Source organism: Pan troglodytes, chromosome 13 (genome assembly GCF_028858775.2).
Source record: "Pan troglodytes isolate AG18354 chromosome 13, NHGRI_mPanTro3-v2.0_pri, whole genome shotgun sequence".
In the NCBI taxonomy this organism is placed as follows: domain Eukaryota; kingdom Metazoa; phylum Chordata; class Mammalia; order Primates; family Hominidae; genus Pan; species Pan troglodytes.
In genome coordinates, this window is record NC_072411.2 from 120,107,497 (window position 1) to 120,119,688 (window position 12,192).

A 12,192-nucleotide genomic window follows, 5' to 3' on the forward strand; every position below is an offset into this window, starting at 1 on the left:
TAACAGGAAAACTGACTCGGAAGGGGAACCTTGGCCTCCCTGCCCCAGCAGATAGAGCCTAAGGGCTTGAGGATACCCTCTCGGACTCTTTCATGGCCTCTAGGAGTGGGACCTAAGAGGGAATTTGAGTCTACAAAGGCCTCCCTCCAGCCTTCTCCACGTCTCCCCCAAGGAACTAAAGTCTGAGGACAGACAGCACGACAGGCAATTGCAGAGTCTCCTCTCTGTCTAGAAAGTCTGTACTCCAACCCCAAAGTCACCACCTCCTGGAAGCTTTCCCTGACTGCCCTAGGTGGTAAGCTTTGCTTTCCCAGGCTCTGGGATCTTGGTCCCACCTCTGTCACCGTACACATTACTCTCTAATGAAATCATCTGTCTGTGTATCTGTCCACTCACTAGACTGTAAATTTCTTGAGGGCAGGAATTGCTTGACATTGAACTTTGAAACTTGGTGTCTGGCTTGGTGCCTATCAGACAATGAATGCAGGAAGGGCTAACTGGCTAGCATGTAGGCTCCTGAGAGCCTCCTCCCACCAGTGAAAGCAACATCTGCTTAGGGGTCATGGCTGGACCTGCACCTCCCCCCAGCAAGACCAAATAAGGAAGGGGTAGAAGGAGTCAGGACTGAATACCTCTTACCTGCTACCCTGTGGGCCACCAGCCCTTCTAAATTCAATGGCTCCTCCTCTGGAGTCCGGGAGGGGTCTGAAGTCGCTTCCTTTGGTGAGAGCAGAGGCTGAGCAGTGAGGCCAGGGAGAGAGGCTGGGGGTTGCTGAGGCCCTGGAGGGCTGTGGGTGGTAGGAAGGAAGGCAGGCAAGGAGGAAGAGGCTGGGCTCTTTGAATGGAAATCCTGGTTAGGCCCAGCCAAACATGGCTGATAGTCATAAGGTGAGTAAGACCTGCCAGGAGGGACAGACTCCAGAGAGGCCCGTGGGGCTGGCTCAGGGGTTCCCAACGAATGCCCACTGGGGATATAGCCAGATCTGGACTGGGTCAGTGGATGGGACTGACGGGAGGATCCAGAGAGGGGCTGGGAGGAGAGTGGAGAAGCCCCTGGCCAGGCCCCGGGGACACTCTGGGACTTGTGTAGTGGGGCAGCAGCGGAGGCTGGCTCCAGGTCCAGCATCAGCATGTTGAGTGTTTCGATGGACTGTTCAATCTCCTGCTGGGAGGCTGCTCGCGGGAACTCAGGGAGACTGGGGATGGGGGTCTCTGCCAATGGCTGAGGGCTGGGCCTGCTGGCTACAAGACTCTCCAAGTGGGCTCTTTCCTGCTGGCGTGGAGGTGGGCGAGGCTGCTGCTGCTGCTGCTGCTGCTGCCATGAATTCAGTCCCCTTTGCACAGCCTCCCGGCTGCTTCCCCCTCGGACCGGAGCTGGGGGCAGCTGGGGTTCAGCTTCCGAAAAGGATTGAGAGCGGAACATACCGCTGGGGTCATGGGCATAGTGGGAGGTGGTCACTGGCTGTGGCCAGGCTGGGTGGGGCCCCTCCCTCTGGTAGCCAGCTAAACCCTCCTGTGCAGAGTAGGAGGGCCGCATGGGGGCCGTGTGGCCAGCATGGGCAGGCCCCGCCCGGCTGGCAGACTCGTAGGGGTAGCCTCCTCCATTGACCATAGGCTCCATGGGGTAGGACTTATCCAGACCATTGGTCAGTGGGGACAGGGCCTCTGGGTAGCCCCCCTCACTGGTGTTGGTGACCCCGTCCAGAGAAGAGAGTGTGCCCATGCTGCCCGCACTGTGACCATCCTGGTTTGGCAATTCATCGTCCAGGATGTCTGTCTCCCGCTCAGATGCTAACGCCCCACCATTGACATGAACCTGGGCTGGGACAACGTGGCGTCCAGAGGAGGGCACAGCCGAGCCCCCTGCTGGGCGGGACCTGAGGTGCTGGGTGTGGTACATGGCGCCTTGCTTCTCTCGCTCTAAGCCAAAGCCACTCAGCAGGCGGTCCAGCTCCCGCTTCTCCTGGGGACTCAAGGCAGCAGTGGCACTGGAGGCCCCGGGGACAGGCTCGTCGGTCTTGTCGGTCTTGGTGGAGGCTGTGGAGTTGCCCGAGTCGCTGCTCACAGAAAGCGTGTGTTCCACGTGGTTGGGGGTGGCCGACAGTGTAGGACGTGTGGCATTAACAGCCCCGGTGCTGCCGTGCAGGGAGTCTTTCTTCTTCACCTTAGCATACAGGCTCCCATCTAGTGGCCCCTGCGTGTGTCCCACCACCTCTGCAAGGGACAGAGCCGGAGGGGAGACAACAGACAATAGACATTAGCGGGAGGCAGGGGTATCATCCACTCTGCCAGAGAAAGAAGCTAAGAGCTCCCATGCCCTGCATCCTAAAACCTCCTCTCACCACCCTGAGGTGGGGAAAAGGGGAGATGACAGAAAGACCTCTACCCCAGGCTTTGGGGCAGAGCCTCACCAACACTCAGCTTCAGGGCCGGGCAGTGGAGCCCAACACTGAGCAGGAAGTGCTGGGGGCAAATCGCTCCAGTCCCAAGCCTAGCTCTGGCATTTCACCAGCTTCCTGACCAGAGGCATGAATAACTCTCTGAGCCAGCCTCCTGGTCCATAAAATGGGGATAATAATAGAATCTGGTTGAACCATCTGAAATTGCCAATATTCATTAAACACACTGTGCTTTGAGTTTAAACGAGTTGACACATGACATGCTGATACCAGTTCCTGGCACGTGATGGGAGTTCAACAGCTGGGAGCCCTAACCATCACCATTATGAGTATCATTAATTCCTGAATGACCATTTCCAAAGCATCCTCAGTCCCCTCCGCCACCCCATCTCAAAAAGTCTCACCCCTGCTTCGATGTCTGGAGTTCCCACTCTGGATTAGAGGCAGAATGCCAGGAGAGTAGCCATTGCCTTGAATGCCCATAGAGGTATCAGCATGGACGGCCAGTCGCCCCGAGGATAGCCTTTGCCCACGGAAGCAGGGGGAGAACCCAGGAGGGCAGTAGGGTGCAGCAAAGGGCCCCACCATGCCCAAGGTGGTGGTGGCAGGGAGGCTGAAGGCAGAGCTGGGACTCTCTAAGACAAGCTTGCCCTCAGCTAGATTTGTCTCCAGCTCAATGCAAAGGATGTGCTAGAACCATTCAGAGATACAATGTCATTCATGCTGCCCACTGCCACATTTCCAGAGGCTCCTCCCAGCTCCTCCCCAGCACTGCCCACTCCTGATGGACCCCTACCCCTCCACCAGCAAGCTCAGCCCATACCACTCAAGACTCCAGGAAAGGGACGCGGGTCCAGGGAAGGTATGCCGGGCAGGATCACAGCAGGTCTGCAAAGACGAGCGTCCTGATCCCACTGCTCTGAGCCAGCCCAGGGGCCCCTGAAGAACGGGCCAAGGTGGGGCTCAGCCAAGCCAACAGTCCCTGTGCCAGAGGGGACACGCTTTTCCTATGCTGGAGGATGGGGGGCATATAGGGTGCTGATGCAGGGGGTTCAGGGACTAGGGCAGGAGGGGAAGCATCTTAGGGATCGTGAACACAAAAACAAGATGTCTTCATGGGGGAGAGGGTCCTCTTGTCTGCAGACAGCTCTGAGGACCCCCCTGAGCAACACTTTCTCTGGAAGGAAAAAGTGAGCGCTGGGTGGCTCGGGGCCAAAGGGCTGACTCAGGAATGAAGAACTTCCCCGCCCAGAGGAACTCAGTGATTTCACACCCTGTACAGTCAGCAGCCCAGCCGCCAGCCCCGACAGACACACACACACACGCACCTCCCCTTACTCTAATCCAGGCTCTCCGCTAGCAAGGAAAAAAGCCCCCTCCCAAAGACTGCACTAGCTCCAGCCAGACACCAGCAGTCACACACCGAGCCAGACAAAAAGACAGTAAAAGATCACCCAAATCAGAAACACCCAGGCATGAGCACACACTAGGTGCCACACAATGCCAAGAACCACAGTCAGACAGCACCGGCATGAACATGTACACACAAATACCAACAACAGTGACCACCGTGCAGTGAGCACAGTGCAAATGCCAACACTTCGCCGGGCACTCTACACGTGCATCCTCTCTAGCCATCGTCTCCGAGCCAGACAGTATTACACCCATCACAGCAAGGGAGAAACTGAGCCTCTGAGAGGGAAAACCATTTATGTGCCAACAATGCTACCTGATAAAGCCAAGATTTAAAATCAGAGCTAATTTCCTTCAAACAGTATGTAATTTTTATTATGCTACACCTCCCTCATATCACAAACACACACACACACATACACACAAATTAGAATAAACACATAACAGGCAGGAATACCCCCAAATAAATACTTAAAGCCACAAATATTTCAGAAAATACAAATGTTCCTACCATGCCCAAGGATCAGCCCTTAGGCCAGAAGTGGCAGCCTCTAAAAATAAACACTCTGACAGAAGCCCATGGCCAAAAACAAGTGATCAGACACGACCACAAAACAGGAACATCCCAATCAACATACACACACACAGACCACAGGCCAGCCATGTTACAACACAGAGAACTGGCACAAAGATGCTCCACCAGGCACTTGCATCCCTCTACACACACACACACACACACACACACACACACACACACACACACCCCAGGGACTGGATGCCCTCCTCATTTACTGACCTCTCCAGATCCACCCCTCTGCCCCCAGTTTTCCCCAAGGCTTTGGGACCTCAGCCAACACCAGCCCCAGACAACACAGGACCAAAGTATTGCAGCAGCCCAGGGCCCAGGGCTGGGGGCTGGTCTGAACTGAAAAGGGGTTTTGGCTAAAATACATTCTGAATCTCCACCAACCTGGCCCTGTGCCTAGACCCCTAAAGGCTGCTAAGATGCAGGACCAGGCACAGCTGCCTCTTCCAACCCCCTATTATCATTGTAAAGGGGTCCTCTCCCTGTAGGATGAGGGAGGCTGACCTTCATGCCCACTCTCTCCAAAGAACTGAGCTCCTTGCTACACAAAAAAGAAGAGACCTCAGCCTGGCATGGTGACTCATGCCTGTAATCCCAGCACTCTGGGAGGCTGAGGCAGGTGGATCACCTGAGGTCAGGAGTTGAAGACCAGCCTGGCCAAAATGGTGAAACCCCACCTCTACTAAAAATACAAAAAATTAGCCAGGCGTGGTAGCACATGCCTGTAATCCCAGCTACTCGGGAGGCTGAGGCAGGAGAATCGCTTGAACCTGGGAGGCAGAGGTTGCAGTGAGCCGAGATCACACCATTGCACTCCAGCCTGGGTGACAGAGCAAGACTCCATCTCCAAAAACAAGAAGAGACCCCAGCCGCCTGTTTCTAGGGGGCAAAGCACTGAAGACAGGAGCCTCTGATGCACTCATAGCTCTGGGGTGGTTCTCTTGAGGATGGGGCCCCTTGGACAAGTTGGCCGAAATCTGAAGAGCTGGCTTTCCTTCTCACTGTCCCTAGAAAGCTGCAGGCCCCCTCCTGGGCCAGGGCACCCCCTCTGCCACCTACACTGTGAGGTGCCAGAATTTCCCTCCTGGACCAGTGATCCCCTCCATCCTTTGTGCCTCCTCATCCCCCACGTTCATGCTCATGTGGTCTGAGAAGTGGGGAGCTGCAAAGCAAAGGCTGGTGTGTCCAGTGGCTTCCCCACTTAGACATGTTCCATAGTGAGAGCCATGGGGGCAAATTCAAATCAGAAAGCACATAGGCCCCTGCAGCATCTCAGTCATGACTAACAGAAAAACTATGAAGGCATCCCCCAGGCAGGAGAGAGAATTGACTACCTGATATCTCAGCCCTTCCTTGCCCCTGTGGCCAAGCCCCACTCTGCATCGATTTTGAAAATGTCAATGTTAAACTTGTTCTGTCATGTAATCTATCCCCAAGTGGGCTCCTGTTTGCAGCAACAACATCAGGAACAATCATAGCCAAGCCACTAAGGCATAGTAAGAAAATCGAACAGATGCAAATTGTTTAATTAACTCCTGTTTGCTAACTACAAATGGAAATGTCTCTTGGCCCCAGATTGCACCCTCCAGGCCACTCAGCACCTTTGCTGAGTTGTCCTCTTCCTATCCAAGGGAGGTTTTGAGAATACCCAGGCTGATCCCAGGCCTGTCCCGCCCTGATGAGGACTCTGCTGAAACCCCAGCATAGCAGCAGGATCTGTGGAGCACGTGCCCCTCCTCCTCCCACCAGAGACAAGACAAAAGTCCCCCAGCCCCCACTCCGGCACACACACTCTCATCATTCCCTTCTCGCCATCCACCACGGCCACATTAGAGCTTTTTACCGGGACCACAAGAAGCCGGAACACAATGTTGGTTTCAATCCATCAAGGCAGGAAGGGCAAAAGAGAGACAGGGGCAGAGAGGACAGGAGTGAAATAAGGTAGAGGAGGATAAGAGAGGGACTTAAGGGAGGCTGGGGAGGTGACTTTACGGCTCTTAATCTGAGGGGTCTCCAGAGCCATCCTCTTGAAGTCCCAGCAGCCACAAAGGGAGTGATCAATTCAGGGGAATGCATCTCAGATGAGAGGAGGCTGGACATCCAGAACAATGGGGCATGGGCTAGAGGGAGGGGTCTGCATGTTTGGGGGCTGTGGGCATTGTCACGGGTGACAATGGAGTGGGATAAACTGAAGCAGAAACACAAGCTGCAGGCGGCCCCAAGTGGAGAGCTCCAGGCCCCAAGCCCAGCCAGCCTGGACATCTGCTCTTGTGGGCTGAAAGGTCCAGTGTCCTGCCCATTCCTCTTGGTGGTTGCAAAACCCAAAATCTCTCCATGGCCCCACTGTCTTTGTCTGAGGATGTCTCCCTGCTCTTCTCAGCAGCTGCAGAGAGTTCCAGACTCCACCCTCGATGCTGAGCTTGATTGCACCACGGGGCCTTTATTCCAGGGCAGCCATAATCCAGATGCACGAGTCATGCTTTTGGAAAGCTCTGAGGAAAATCCCCAGCTGACTAGGGTGTGCACCCACTCCCCGGGGCTCCCTCCCAGAAAAGGGTGCAGAGATGTGTGCGGCACTAGCCATGCAGCTGAGGCTGGGATGCAGGAAAGTAAGGATGCAGCCATCTCACACACTTAAAAAAGAACGAAGGAAACAAATAGGGGATGTTAAAGTCACACGGTTTCAGGGCAGCTGTTTTCTAATTTTGATGTTCACAAGAACCTCCTCTGGAGATTGTTAAAAATCTAGATTTCAGGACCCTATCCCCAAAGACTTCCACTCAGAGGCCTGGGGTGGGGCCAGGAATCTGCATTTTTGCCAGCTCTCCAGGGGTCCTGGCACACACATGGCTGGAGGACATCTAGAGAAACCCGCCCCAGCTGATCAGCACTTTGGGCTCTGAGATCAAGAAACCCCACTTCTCTTCCTCATGAGAAGTAGGGAGGTTTAGCTTATTTAGATGTTAGGACAGACGGCCCAACCATGAAGAATAAAAGGTGCCAGCCATATTGACTGCAAGAAAGGAGTCACCTTCATTGGCAATGACTCAGTGAAGACAGACCCTTCCCTGTCAGACCAGCAGGTAGGTTTTGAATAGTGAATGAGTTACTAAGGTTTTCAGGATGAGTCCCTTCATGAAAAAAAGTCCTTTGGGTCCAAGTCCAGCAAATAACAATTCATTAAAATGCATTACCCAGAGCCGTGATGACCACCCAACGTGGGGGAAAATCAGTGCCATGCCAATAGGAAGAAGCACCGTGCCTACCCCAGACATAGGCAGTTTGGAGGCAGACTGGGCAAAACTCCTTAAAAGGAGGAGTGGGGAATCCAAGGCCACGTGCATCTGAGAGGTAGGTGAGCTTTGATGAGAAGTGAAGCTTGGCCAAGAGCCTGCCCAGAGAGCAAGTTCTGGTTGCATTTTCCCTTATCCACACACTCTGCCCCAGCCATGGGAAGAGGCAGGAGAGGCTATGGCTGGGGCAGGCACCAGGACAGGAGGGAGGGCTGGGTCCAGGAAGGCCACAAGGGATGGCTCTGGAGAGGAGACAGGGAAGTGCGCCTTCCCACCCCACCTCGGCAGCCAGACACACCAGCACTCAGAAACACAGCTGCCATCTTAATGGCCATATCAGCTTGCATTGACCACTTACCCACTCACAGCCTGGCCTGCAGGCCTGTCAGGTGAGGATTTGAGTGTGTGTGTGCAGCTTTGCTGAGTGATAGCACTCAGGAGCTAAGGCTCTTAAGCTAGACCTGGCATATCCAAGCACTCTCTACTTTTCCTCTCTCCATCCCCTGCTTTACATTTCAACAGCTCTCATCACCCACAGGGTAAAGCCCAACCCCCACGCTGGAAATGTCAGACCTTTTCCCAACAGGCCTCTGCCTACCTTCTGAAGCCTCACTTCCTTGTCCTCCATACCCAGAACACCCTCCACTCTACTCCTACTCAACTCTTCATATGCTCTTTCCCCTCTGTGCATGCTGTTCCTTCCATGCAATGCCCTTCCTCATCCTGCCCGTGAAACTCCCAACCTCCTGGGCAAATGCTTTCAGACTCAGTTCGAACTTCCCTGGGAAATTTCCCTTAATCTAACTTCTTCCCTACTGTCCTCCAGACTCAGGTAAACCTCTACGGTGCTCCTGTTGTCCCTTGTAGACATCTCTACTGTGACAAGTCACCCACAGAATGGTCATTACTGATGTCCATGTCTGTCTTCCCACTTTGCTGAGAGCTTGTTGAGGAAGAGCCTTTATCTCTCTCTCTCTCTCTCCCTCTCCCCAGGGCCGGTTCCCAGACGGTGCCATCCACAATGTGGTCTGTGTGAATGATGCCTCTTGAAGTTCAATATGTAACCTGCATGGCTGTACAGAATGGCCCTAGAGAAGAGTGCTTGTTCCATAAATGCTTCTTGCATTACACCGAGTAGCCGAGAAAGCTTTATGTAGTTCTGTCAGCCATTGAGATACTCTTCTTTCACCACCACCCAGTGAAAAATCAGGGGTTCTAGGTGGACCCCGAGTTTCTCCCCAAAGGTGAGGGAAGAGAGTCAGTGCAGCCGAAACATGAAGACATGTATTCCTCATATTCTGCAGCAAAGGCTGAGCATGGTGGAGGTCCCTGAGCCAGAACCTACCCCATGGCATCCCCTACAGACCTCTCCAGCTACACTCCAGCCCAGTGGACATTAACTTCCCTAGACCCAGGACCCCTGGGAGATCTGGTGAAATAAGGGAGTTGATGAACACCCCAAAATCCATCTGTGGATCCCAAGATACAACATATGCATCGAAAAGTTAGGGTGCTGTCTCTGGGGATCCTCTCTGTCACCCATGACTTGCATGGAGAATGCCAGGCTCCATCCAGGGGAAATGGGGCGGCACACTGAGTGGAAGCTTTGCGGCTGTGGGAGCCTAAGAAGTGGCTCAGGGTGCTCCACTGGGTTTTAACCTGCCAGGGGAAGTGATGTAAGGAAGGCATGAGGGTACAGAGGGCCCCATGGAGAACCCCAGCATGTGGCTCCAGGAAGACCCCGACCTCCTGAAACATCCTGGCATTGGTGGCAGGGACTTCCTGGGGCTCAGTCTGTGACAGTCTTGGCCTCCACCCATGCCAGCTTCCCTTCCCACAGACAGCTGGGGATTGAGGCAGCCCTTTGTTCCCCACAGCCTGCAGCGAGCTCTGGAACTTTCTCAAGGGGAATGGGCTTCCGCAGGGGCTCTGAAGATCTGCAGAATTAGAGGTTGAAGAGAAATCCCGGAACCTCTGAAGGAGAGCCACACAGAGGAGACATGGCCTCTGAAACAGCAAAGAGGGCAGGTGCCAAGGGCAGCCCAGGAGACTTAGGTGCACGTTGGGAACACGTAAAAAGATTTTTTGATAAAAATAGCTCCAGAGCCCACAACAAGCACAGGGCCTTGGAACCCTGTGGGCAGGGACAGACCAGTCCATGAGTGACAAATAGACACCTGTTTTTCTTTCCATTTAATAGCACACACCTTCAGAAAGTGAACAGGAGAGAACAAGATTTTTCTCAGGGCTGTGCTGTCAGTCTTGTCGCAGGTGGCTTTGTCCTCTAAGCAAGTGACCTCACCAGTGTCACCTACAAGCTTGCCTCTGGACCCAGGGAGGGTGGACCAGCTGGGCTTCTCCTGGCCACCTTCCCATTCTGCTGAGTCCAAGAAAAAAAGAGGGAGGCTCAAGGTCCAAGACCCACACGGAGCCCAAATCTCAATGTCAGCCTGTGGCCTTGAAGATGGAGAAAGTCAGCTTCAGACTGAAATAAAAAATAGAGCCCCTCCCACCCACCGCTGCCTCTGCTGCTCCAGGCCCTCTGGGGGACAGCAGAACTGGGATCTCCAGGGCCCGGGAGGTTGGCTCAGCCAAGAGAGCTTTTTAAAAGCCCTGGGGCTTTCAGAGCTGAAGGGCCTCAGGGGAGTAGTTAATCCCCCTGCCCACCCCTCACTTTATAGGCTGACAATGAAGCTCAGCAGGCTCAGGACCACCCAAGGTCACCCGGCAAGGAAGTACAAAACCGACTCCTGGCTCCCTATTCAGTGCTCTTGTCCCTAATGCTGCTTCAAGGTGAAGATGGCTGGGGCTGGGGGCATTGGAAGGTGGACTCTCCAACTATGTCTGTGGACCCAGAACCACAGGACAACATAATATATGGTGCTTCTGTCAAGCGATGATGATAAATGTGTCCCCGGACCCTCCTTAGGAAGGACCCGTGGCAATTGTCCCAGGTATCTTCTTACTTGAATTCATACCATGCCCTCCATAAAAAGGGAGTAGGAGCAGAAAACCTGATCGTGACCTTGACTTCAGTCCCGAGAGACCAGGGGCCTGGAGGGCAAGTGATCTGCCCTGCCCTGGATGGCCCACGCCTGCAGGGCAAATGTGAATTCTCAGACCCAGCCTCCTGACTCTGGCCTGGCCTGTGTTCCCCCCAGCCTGAAGCTATAACCCGAGCCTGGCACTCCCACCCCTACCCTCAGCCTATACGGGCAGCAGATATCACAGGCACACTCAGGATGGTAAAAATAGCTCCAGAGCCCACAACAAGCTGAAGTCCTTCTCTGCCAGGCCAGGGTGCCAGCCTGGGCACTCAGAGATCCCTGGCTAGAGGAGAGTCAAGCTGCCAAAATCTCTGCCAAAGTCAGGAGAAAGCCGTGAATGGGAGCCCACAGGAGGCCGGTGGGGAATGGTGAGCACTGGAGGTGCCCCAAAGCTCAGGCCAAAGATGCAGGGAGGGGGCGTCCTGAATAACATCTCACCAGGCTATCCATGCATCCACCTCATTCCCTCTGCCCACCCCATTCGCGCACAAGACGAACCATTACCCCCGCAAGACTTAGGACAACTCAGACACACGGCCCCCCCACCAACCCAGATACCCTCGCCCTGAAAGCTATGGCTCTTACGTGTCCCAGAAGCAAGTCCAGGAAGGGGACCACCAGGCCCGTCACATCCACATCAGACAGCAGCACAGCGGGCCACAGCCCCGCTCAGCCACAAGCCCTTCCCAGGTGGGGTCGTGACACAGCCTGCCCCTCCACACCCTCCCAGCACAGAAGCACGAGCACCCCAGCCCAGATCCAGCAGAAAGCCACACAAGAACACTCACAGGCAAAACAACTGCCCAGCAGACACTTACCCTCTGGAGGGAGGGAGGGAGAGGGAGGAAGCAGAGGGAAGCCTGCTCTGTTTTGATCCTGGTGCCCCAAGTTCCCAATAATTCCTACATGGCTGCAGCTCCAAGTGCTGTCTGTGTCCTACTCAAGCTCCCTCCGACTGTCAGGGGTGGGAGGAGCCAGTGCCGCCTGCCTGCCCATGTACACACACACACACACATACACACACACACACACACCCCACTCCCTCCCTCCCTCCACTCTCCTGCGCGCTCTCTCCCCAGCTCAGCTTGCTCTGCCTCACTCTGGCTTGTAGGAAGCCAGTGGGATAAAACTGTCTGTAATTTCAGCCAGCTGGGTCCCCAGGGCTTCACTTATCATCCTGCAGCTATGCAGTTCTTGAATGACATCACGGTGGCTTCCCAAGCCCTTCACTCCCACCGGCCGGGAGTCAGGAAAAGTGGCCAGCCCAGTCCAGCTCCAGCCCCAACCCCAGCCCAGCCCCAGCCCCAGCCCCAGCCCCTGCTCAACTCTCACCCAGCACAGTCTAGCCCAGCTTGGTCCCAGCACAGCCCAGCCCAGCCCCGCCGGGTCCCAGTCCAGCCCAGCCCAGTCCCAGTGTAGCCCAGCCCAGCCCCAGTCCCAAACCCATGGCAGCC

The 12,192-nt window shown here is 54.9% G+C and overlaps 1 protein-coding gene across 22 annotated transcripts in view; it reads right to left on the reverse strand.

Annotated features, from left to right (window-relative positions):
- The window catches only part of TNS1 (tensin 1), a 213,139-nt gene that overhangs the window by 48,612 nt on the left and 152,335 nt on the right, over positions 1-12,192 (reverse strand). For all 22 annotated transcript variants that reach the window (XM_054680163.2, XM_063791659.1, XM_016950471.4 and 19 more), the window contains one exon: positions 640-2,214. In XM_054680163.2, coding sequence (XP_054536138.2) covers positions 640-2,214 — 1,575 coding nt within the window. The remainder of the gene's footprint in view (positions 1-639; positions 2,215-12,192) is intronic.